General features: G+C 30.5%; 4 protein-coding genes across 9 annotated transcripts in view; 2 read left to right on the top strand and 2 right to left on the bottom strand.

Annotated features, from left to right (window-relative positions):
• LOC119678922 (nuclear pore complex protein DDB_G0274915-like) overlaps positions 1-9,374 on the bottom strand; it is an 88,281-nt gene that overhangs the window by 22,252 nt on the left and 56,655 nt on the right. The gene's annotated exons all lie outside the window — the stretch shown is intronic.
• LOC119678927 (mitochondrial mRNA pseudouridine synthase Trub2-like) lies at positions 692-1,893 on the top strand. The gene is made up of 3 exons (XM_038091027.1): positions 692-958; positions 1,014-1,223; positions 1,279-1,893. The coding sequence occupies exons 1-3, from the start codon at positions 829-831 to the stop codon at positions 1,878-1,880; spliced, it is 942 nt and encodes a 313-aa protein (XP_037946955.1). The 5' UTR covers positions 692-828; the 3' UTR covers positions 1,881-1,893.
• On the top strand, positions 3,004-6,326 carry LOC119678926 (SET domain-containing protein SmydA-8-like; the record flags this gene model as incomplete). The annotated part of the gene is given in 4 exon segments (XM_038091026.1): positions 3,004-3,391; positions 4,287-4,541; positions 5,055-5,619; positions 5,673-6,326. Coding segments are annotated over 4 exon segments (1,707 nt in total). The 3' UTR covers positions 6,219-6,326.
• Positions 6,383-9,374, bottom strand: part of LOC119678924 (serrate RNA effector molecule homolog) — a 7,886-nt gene continuing 4,894 nt past the window's right edge. For 2 of the 3 annotated variants that reach the window (XM_038091025.1, XM_038091023.1), the window contains exons 7-10: positions 8,373-9,349; positions 7,572-8,305; positions 7,181-7,288; positions 6,884-7,042 (exon numbers count right to left, since the gene is read on the bottom strand). In XM_038091025.1, the coding sequence (XP_037946953.1) occupies positions 6,961-7,042; positions 7,181-7,288; positions 7,572-8,305; positions 8,373-9,349 (1,901 nt within the window). In that variant the 3' untranslated portion in view covers positions 6,884-6,960. Of the gene's footprint in view, positions 6,616-6,883; positions 7,043-7,180; positions 7,289-7,571; positions 8,306-8,372; positions 9,350-9,374 lie in introns of those variants that run through there. The other variant, XM_038091024.1, reaches the window with a different exon arrangement.

Genomic DNA, 9,374 nt, shown 5'->3' with positions numbered 1-9,374 from the left:
AAAAAATCACTTAAATATTATGTATATATATATATATATATATAAATTATTGGCAATGTATTTAAAAACGTTAGTTCTTGTAAACACTTATAGCATTGCATATAACTAAAAATTATGTGTAGTGAAAATAGGATTTCGAATCCATTTCACAATGTTTGGTTAAACGTCGATTTAACATTAAGATGAGTTTTATTGAAATTAATAACTATATTTAAGTGATCAATATCGACGAGTGCTTAGCTTAAGTGCGCATTGTAAAAATTCTTATTTAGTTAAATGAGATTGCCATATTATGTATTGAACACGGAAAACAATTTTAAAAATTTTAATTTTATGTTAGCGTTCAAATTACCCGAAAACGTGGTTTGGAAGAACAACGGCTTAATTTTTTTAAAATAATTTATATTTATACGAAAAGGGAAACATAAACTCGTAAATCATGCAGTCATAATCGATCAATGACAGTTTAATGGTTTATAACCCCAATAGTGCTTTTTTTATTTTATAATGTTTCTTCGCACACATTCTTATATAGGGGAAACATCGAACAAAATACCTTTCAAAACCTTTTCTCTTTTCTATTAATACATATCCCGACAATTGATTTTTCAACATTAATTGATATTATTTTATACCAATTTTTTGTATTTTCTCTTCTTTTACTCTTCTGCTTTCTTACAATTATTCCGAACGCAGACTAATCAGCTGTTTTCGGCTAAACACATTGTTATGAAACATGAATTAAAGAAATCGGAAAAAAAGGTTTTAAATGCATATATCGTTTTAAAATTTTAATTTATAAATTGTTAAAGCCATAATTGTTAAGCTATGCCTTTAGTTAAAGTTTATGACGCTGCCACTGTACTTCGGCATCTAAACGGTATCGTAAATATATATAAGCCAGCAAATATGAGTTTAAAAAAGGTAAAAGAAGCTGTTCTCCATAATATTACTCGAGGTAAATAAACATTTTTTTGGGTTAATTCAATTCTCTAAGTCATCTCTATTTACAGACTTAAATGAAATGCAAGTACGTGAGCCACGTAAAATTGAAAAGGAAATACCATTATTAGAACCAGGAGGAGCAGCTAATCCAGTGCTCCGTAAAATTGAAACCCTCGATCTGAGCGACCATTTATTATCCACAGGACCACGTTATATAATGAATGATATACGTTGCGTTCTCGTTGCTGGCCTAGGCTATCATACCAGTGGAGTATTGCGTAAGTGTATTCGTTATATATTTAATGATTTAGCTAAATATTTTTACATATACAGTTTTTGGCATGAATAGAGGAAAAAATAAAGCTTCAAAAATACAGAAAAATCGGCCAATACGCACTTATCATGTAAGCGGCCGTTTAGGTACAGCTACAGAAAATCATTTTCCTGATTCTTTAACAACGGTGAAGTCCAATTATAAACATGTACATCCAGAACGTGTAAGTGCTTTAGCTGCTTCGATGCAAGCTTCACATCAACGTAAAATGTTTGAACTATGTGGTGTAGATATACAATCACAAGCGGCTTATGAAATCGCGTGTAAAGGTGCTGTGAGGCCGGCAGATAATAGTCAACCGGTTATATATGGCATTAAACTAATAGAATTTAATCGACCAGATTTTATGCTTGAAGTGCATGCCATCAATGAAAATGAAAACTACCTAGCTACGTTGGTACATGAGATGGGCATTGAGCTGCGAAGTGTTGCACATTGTACAGGAATTCGTTGTATACGTCATGGACAATTTAGCGCAGATACTGCACTGCTACGACATGGCTGGACCTTAGCTGGAGTTATGAAAAGTCTGCGTGAACAAAAGAAAGTACTGGAAGAACATCCATATTTATTAAATCAAAAAATTCAACTGCACAATTAATCAGTATAGGATTATCGACTTATAGCTTTAAAAAAAAAATATTAATATAAATTAATTTTCTGTTATATTAAACTTGCATATTGAAATTTTGCAAAATTTAAAGCAAAGCTATTAATAATATTAATTTTTTAAATAAATGTTAATTATTTGTGACCAAACAATATAATAAAGTGTTTTTTCAGACTAATTGGTCAAATCTTTTGTTTTTTATATTATATATTTTTATAATATAAATAAAAATTAAGAAAAAAGAAATCACAAATTAATTTTGCAATAATTTTTATTTATTTTTTGATATTTCGACTTTAATCTAAAGTCATCATCAGGAAAAAATTTTTTTAATATAATTAATAAAATGTTTAACTATTATAATACCCATAGGAAAAACACACCGAACAGACCAGTTTCCAATAGATTATTAGGTAATAGCTCTAATCTTGAGTTGCAAAAACTTATATGCTTATTATAGATCTTTATAGAATCTATAGAAGATAATAGAATCTTTAATGCGTTCTTAATTTTATTTATTTTATTGGTTTTACTTCTTTAATTATATCTTTTATAATATATAATAAATACCTTTATAAGGTTTTAATATCAGAACCATAATATATTTAAGAATATTTTAATGCCTTTAAAGAGTAAGAACTCTTTGCAATACTCTTACATGAAGCAGTCAAACTCTTTCATGGTGAAAATAAAAAAAAAACTTTTTTTAAATAAAACTTCTTTTTATATGGAAAATGTAAACAAAATGATTTACATTGTAAAAATGCTGTTTTCACATTATCTCTGAGATAGTCATTTTACTCAGTGTTCCCAAAATAAAATAGAAAGCAGAACTAGAACATCAACAAGAGAATTACGAAAGTTCTACATATTATTCGTTGCTAAAGCAGATGAATCGCAATTAGTAGAGAAACGTTGTGTGTTGAGTGAAGAAGTAGCTAACAGATACATATGTATATGCTAAATTAATAAAATAAAAATATTATATCATAATAATTGAAAAAATTATGATCTAAAAATATATATTATAGACTTTAAATCGGAGACATTTTTGGAATCGGATTTCCATCATTTAAAACTAGAAATAAATGTTATTTAACATTATTTATTTCAGTGATTTCTAATTGCAAAATATTTTCACAAGATCTTGATAAAGAAATAATGTCACCTATTGACTCTTCGACATGTGCAGTTTGTCAGGTGCCGGCCAAGTTATCTTGTTCGGCATGCAAATCGATCAAGTATTGTGGAGCAGAACACCAACGACAACATTGGAAGAAACATAAAACGGATTGTCGTCCATTTCGTGTGGCAAATGATGAACAATTAGGAAGATTTCTTTTAAGCACACGTAACATCACAGCTGGAAATGTTATCTTTACAGAGCTGCCACTTGTTGTGGGCCCCAAATGGTATTTGACTGAACGCGATGAGCAAGTGCTAGTTATGCCTTGCGTAGGCTGCTTTATACCGTGTCGCATAGGTGCAAATCAATGTCCCAGGTAAATAATAGTTTTTAACTAATAAATGCTTGAAATTTTTAGTTATTACTAAATGTACTTTTTATTATAAAGTTAAAGAAGTACTATTAAATCAAAATAAATACTTTAAAAAGAAAATGGGACATACTTATTAATTTAGAAAATAATTTCAGCAGGTAACAATATTATATGGATACCATATAGACCATTTCAAATTTTGACTAGATTATGGTTATGAAAAATTTTCTAAACAGAGAACGATTAAAGATAAATAGTAGAATATTACTTTTATTAGTTAAATAATTTAATTACAATTAAATTGTTCAAAAAACACTATAACTTATAAAATATATCTTTGGTTTAGTTTTCATTAACAGATAATAATATCTCTTACAGAACTTTTATTGGTTTTCCCATGTTCCCATGCAGATGATATCAAGATCCGATATAAATTGATTGCAAAAAAACCCTTATCCTGAGAACCACAATCTGAAATTTTAAATATACTTAGGTATATTTGGTATGACCCAAACCTTCTTCTTACAAGTTGACTTCAATATCTCAAATTGATTTTTTATTGTATTTCATTATAAGACTACAAAAATTTATTCAATAATTTAGTCCCATGCTTGTTCAGTCAGGTCACAACGATATTTGCTTTTAAAACTCAAAAGCTAAAATTTTTTAAGAACATTTATACAATATTCTGAAAAAGGATTATTTTGAATCCTTTTTTTATAATCGTCCATTTATTGATTGACTAGGCATTAATGTCGTTTTTTTTTATTTAAAAATAATTCTACATTTTAAAGAAGGAACTTCTAAAAAAGAGTCATATGTGATTAACAGATAATGATATATTATTAAATAATAAAATTTATCATACTTATATACTTAACTCCTTATCTTATTATAGATGTCACTGGCCTGCATGCTCACCGAACTGCGCTGGATTAGAGAATACAAATTTACATGGCATGGAATGTATAATATTATCACTAGGACCGGGTCCAACAGGAACAGATCCACATTCACTTCTCGATTACTATCGTTCCGATGCATTAGTAGTTTTAAAATGTCTGCTATTACAGCGATCATCCCCGAAGAAATGGACTGACTTAATGGACATGCAAAGTCATGAAAAGGAACGTGAGGGTTCAGAATTGCACAAGTGAGTAATGCTCATTTACGAGTAACATGTGATAAATATATGAAAAGTTATATATGAAAGTGATAATAGTCTCTTTCTAACAATAACAAAGCTGATGGTATCATATGTGGTTGTTGTTTATTGTAATCCGCTGGGATCTGCTTATAAAATCCATTTGGAGGTGATGAACGACACTTGATCGCCGTGTTTGACGAATGGCTACGGGACGTAAAACCAGCCCTTCTTAAAAGAATAATTGCGTCTAAGAGATAGTGGTTCCTAGAGCAGCCGTGAGCCAGATAAGCATCTCTTATATCTCCCAATAATAACAACCCTAAATATACATATTCGCTTTTTATATATAGATATATCCAAATCAATTTCTTCATAAATTAGAACTTAAAACAACGATTTCAACTAAATGAAATGAAATCCTTCGATTATCTGCAGATGATATAGGAAAGGATCCGATATCACTTTCATTTATAATGACTCCTATATGTTGTTAATATTTCGCATTCCTATCTTTTATAGTGACGCTGAAAAACGGATTGTTTCGTATCTTCAACGAAATTTTTTAAATCGATTAAAAAGTGTTGAACACAAATCCAAGGAGAAATTTCTTAAGGAATATGAGCCAAGCACTTTGCATCGCATATGTGGCATAATCGAAACAAATTATATGTGCATTAACTTACCCAATGGTTTAGAACTTAGTGGTGTCTTCTACAATGCCTGTATGATGGAGCATTCATGTCAACCAAACTGTTACTTTCAGTTCGATCATCGTAATGGTTTTAAGATTTCAGTCATCGCCGGTAGAGAAATACAAAAAGGCGAACATTTGATTATAATGTATTCGAATATGTTATGGGGCACACAAATGCGTAATGAACATCTGGCAATAACTAAACACTTTCAATGCAAATGTAAACGTTGCACGGATCCAACTGAATTTGGTACTAATTTCAGTGCATTGCTCTGCGTGGGAGATGTAGATATCGAACATTGTGGTGGAGTACAATTACCCAAGGATCCACTTAATCCAAAATCTGATTGGTGTTGCAATGTCTGTCCTATGATCATCAGTGGAGAAGAGGTAAGAGATGGTATTTATTTATATTATATAGTACAGTATTAGTTAATTTCTAGGTTCGCTATTTATTGACCCAAATAACAAATGAAGTTGAAGATTTGTTGGCACGAAAACCGACTATTAAACAGCTTGAAACTTTGCAAGATAAATTATCTAAATTTTTACATCCTAACCATTACCACATGTTCAGTCTGAAGCACTCTTTAATACAATTATATGGCACTGAGTCTGGCTACACAATGGATAAATTGAATAACAGCACATTGGACAAAAAACTGCAAATATGCGAAGAGTTATACAGTACATGCGAAAAGCTGGACCCAAGCACTATACGGCTATCAATCTATGTTGGTATTATCTTATATGAAATGCATACGGTTCTAACGGAGCGCGGCAAACGTTTGGTAGCCAAAAAAGATAAGACACAAGCTGATGTGGACGCAGCAATTTGCGATTTTCAATTATCACGTGACCATCTACTAAAGGCAGCAAAAGTTTTGGAAAAAGAGTTGGATAATATAGCTGGTAATAAATTAAGTGACGCTATACTAAAAGCACTTAACAACATGGAATTGTTGATTACGAAAAGCAATGCCGTGTGATATATGAGAACACTAGCTTCCCTATTTTGGATAAAAATTCTATGATGAATGGCTAATACAGATTGTCTAAATACTAGTCATATAAAACGAACTGGTTCCAAACTAAAATCTAGCATTGAATTAAAAGTTTTGTAAATTGTTTTTTTGTCATTTATATTAAATAAGTTTGTTTATAAAATTTGATATTTGTTTTTTTTTTTTTGTTCTTTCTAACACATTAACATCGTACATATTGAAAGTAAATATAAGTATATGTAATATACAAATGATCGTTAGTTATTTATTCAAATTTAACTAAATGTGTATAGATAAATTATTTCAAAACAACATATCGACTGCATCTTGAGGGGCGTCCAAGTCCCTGTACTGAATTAATTGACGATATTCTTTATGAGGTCTGTAAACATATAAACATGAAAATATTATGTATTTATAAAACGTTAATTTTACATACAGAATTTTAAAAGTATTATTAACACTACCCAAATGCAGATTTGGCAATTAAATTAAATATTCTTTGTTTTATTATTTCTTTTTTTTTGTTGTTTTTTTTCTATGTTTTTAGAAAATAAAATTGTACGTAATTTATATTCCATAAAATATTTTGTATTTTAAACACGGTTTGTTGTTGCGATATATATTTTAATATATATATATGTATTTTTGGATATTTAATATTGCATGTGTGTATATATTGTATATTATGCACGATCACTTTATATATTTGCACTATGTTTTGCATTTAATCAAACATATCAAAATTCACGGGTGCATCCAAATCATGATAACCAATAATACGACGGTGGTGTTCCAATGGCATATCTCTGTAAAAGTTTTTATATATATGTTTGACTTAATATACATGTTTCACTTAAAATATAATTATACCTTAAGATCTACATAGTAATTTTAATGCATACTAAATGCATTATGTATGTGTAAAATAGTTTTAGTATAATTACCTGCGGGGATTAGCAAATCCACGACCTCCTCTTCCTGCCAACATCAAAGGTGGAGCATAAGCACCGTAAGGAGCAGCATACGCAGGCGGATACATATGTGGTCTGTAACTATATAAACAAAATTCCAATATTAATAATTGATAATAATATATATTTTTAACAAATATTTTTAAATAGTAAAAATTATTATTATTAATATAGTAAAAGCTTATAAATTAAATATTTTAGACGATTCCAGATTTTGTCATACATTCAATGCTTTGGAATTGAAGGTCGATTTTTTTTTAATTTATTACAATTAATTTTAATAATAAACAAACATACAAACCAACATAAAGATAAACTACAAATGATTACAAACAATATTAAAAAAAACTAATATGGAACTTACCCGCCACTTGACTCAGAATTTGTGCGCTTATTAGTACCAGGATGCTCTGGTAGTTGCGGACGTTTAGGGTCCTTTAAATAATTATTAAAGTATTCAACTTCCTTACGCACTTCCTCGACCTTTTCGGAATGCTTATTGAAGATATGCTTGCGTATAAATTCTGGACCTTTGAATTTTTTACCCGACAATGGGCAAAGCCATTTATCCTTTGATAACTCTTGTGTATTAGCTAATACAAATTTTTCAACTTCCGTTTCTGGATCTTTAGCTCCCAAATTTTTTAATTCCTCATCTTCAACTGTTTTCGGTTGAGTTAGAAGCGTTTGTAATTTAGTTTCAAATGTTTTTATATAATCCTGTATATCGTTTGCATTAATCTTAGTTGGCGGTGGTCCACGTGCATGTATAATACCACAACGATTTGGCATTTCATCCTCATATGGATACTCACAGTGATTATAAAAATCAACCGAATGCACAACACGCAAATAAAGTATAAGATTATCCAAAACTGATAATAATTGTGGATCACGTTCAATAACTTCACCTTCATTATCTTTGGCATCACCTGATATGCCTAAAAGTTCATCTTCTTCCGCAGATGCTTCCTCAATTAGAAAATCAGTTATATTTTGTAGAACTGGATTATTCGATTTGAAACCATACGTTGATGAATCAGCATTACCATTGGATCTTGCATTATCATTGCCGTTTGCTTCTGCATTCAAATCACACTATAAAAAATATTTATCATAAATAAAAATTACAATTTAAAAAAAAAATTAAACCTTAAAGACTTACCCAAAGTCGATGCTTTTCATCTAAATTTAGTGCAATTTTCGCGCACATTTTAATATCAGAACGCACAACGGTTTTATGTGCAGTAATACCATTTACGGGTCGTACACGTCGACTTAGATCTCTATTGACTATTGCGCCCATTTCACATTCACGTAAGCGTACATTATTCAGATTCCAACATATTTCTTTTATATTAACATCACGTTGAAAAGTAATCCAACCGCGGCGATACCAACGCCTTTCTACAGATGGATCAGCAATAGCAACACGAAGAAAACCGCTATACCGTTGACAAATCGATTCAATTTCTGTTTTTGTTATAGCTGGAGCTAAGTTACGTAAAAATATTGAAGACGTGCGATGCAAGGCGCGTGGTTGTGGCCCGTCTTTTTCTTTGTCAAGATCAATAGTTTCTGGTAGATTACTGTCTTTATCAGCTGTAGATTCTTTTTCTTCTTCTTTCTTTTCATTCTCAATTTCCTTCTCTAACGCTTTCTCATTTTCAGAATCATTATTGATAGAAATATCCTGCAATTGTTCAACCTTGTCGTCATCATTAGTATCCATTGCCAATACAGCATCAATGTCTTTACTATCATCTTTTTTAACTTCAGAATCATCATCAATTTTGTCTTCAACACTTTCATTGAGTGTTTCTTCGGGTGAATTTAATTTAACTTCTTCTGTTGTTTGATTATCATTTTCATCATTTGGTGTATTTCGATCTTCTTCCTCATTTTTAACGCTTTCCAAATCATATTTATTTTCAGTTTTTTCATCTGCATCATCGTCATCACTAGAACTTTCCCTACTTGAATCAGAATCTGTTGATGAATCTGAACTTGAATCAGAACTTGCGCGTTTACGTTTATGAGATTTAATACGCTTTATTTTCTCAGGCAACTCTTTATGATCTACAGACTTTTTGTCGCTAGCATCATCATCGTCATCCTCGTCCCAATTATCCTCATCGGAACCCTGTTCTCTTCGCATTGGGCGAGG

The sequence above is a fragment of the Teleopsis dalmanni genome, chromosome 2 (genome assembly GCF_002237135.1).
Source record: "Teleopsis dalmanni isolate 2A chromosome 2, ASM223713v2, whole genome shotgun sequence".
In the NCBI taxonomy this organism is placed as follows: Eukaryota; Metazoa; Arthropoda; class Insecta; order Diptera; family Diopsidae; genus Teleopsis; species Teleopsis dalmanni.
Note: the sequence above shows the minus strand (reverse complement) of the source record. Positions and strands in the feature narration are given on the sequence as shown.

What these genes read in the sequence shown, in the direction of transcription:
- LOC119678927 (XM_038091027.1), top strand. Translation starts at nt 829, where the DNA reads ATGCCTTTAGTTAAAGTTTATGACGCTGCCACTGTACTTCGGCATCTA. An exon ending in TCTCCATAATATTACTCGAG is followed by an intron (nt 959 to 1,013) that starts GTAAATAAACAT and finishes CTCTATTTACAG; the next exon opens with ACTTAAATGAAATGCAAGTA. An exon ending in TCATACCAGTGGAGTATTGC is followed by an intron (nt 1,224 to 1,278) that starts GTAAGTGTATTC and finishes TTACATATACAG; the next exon opens with TTTTTGGCATGAATAGAGGA.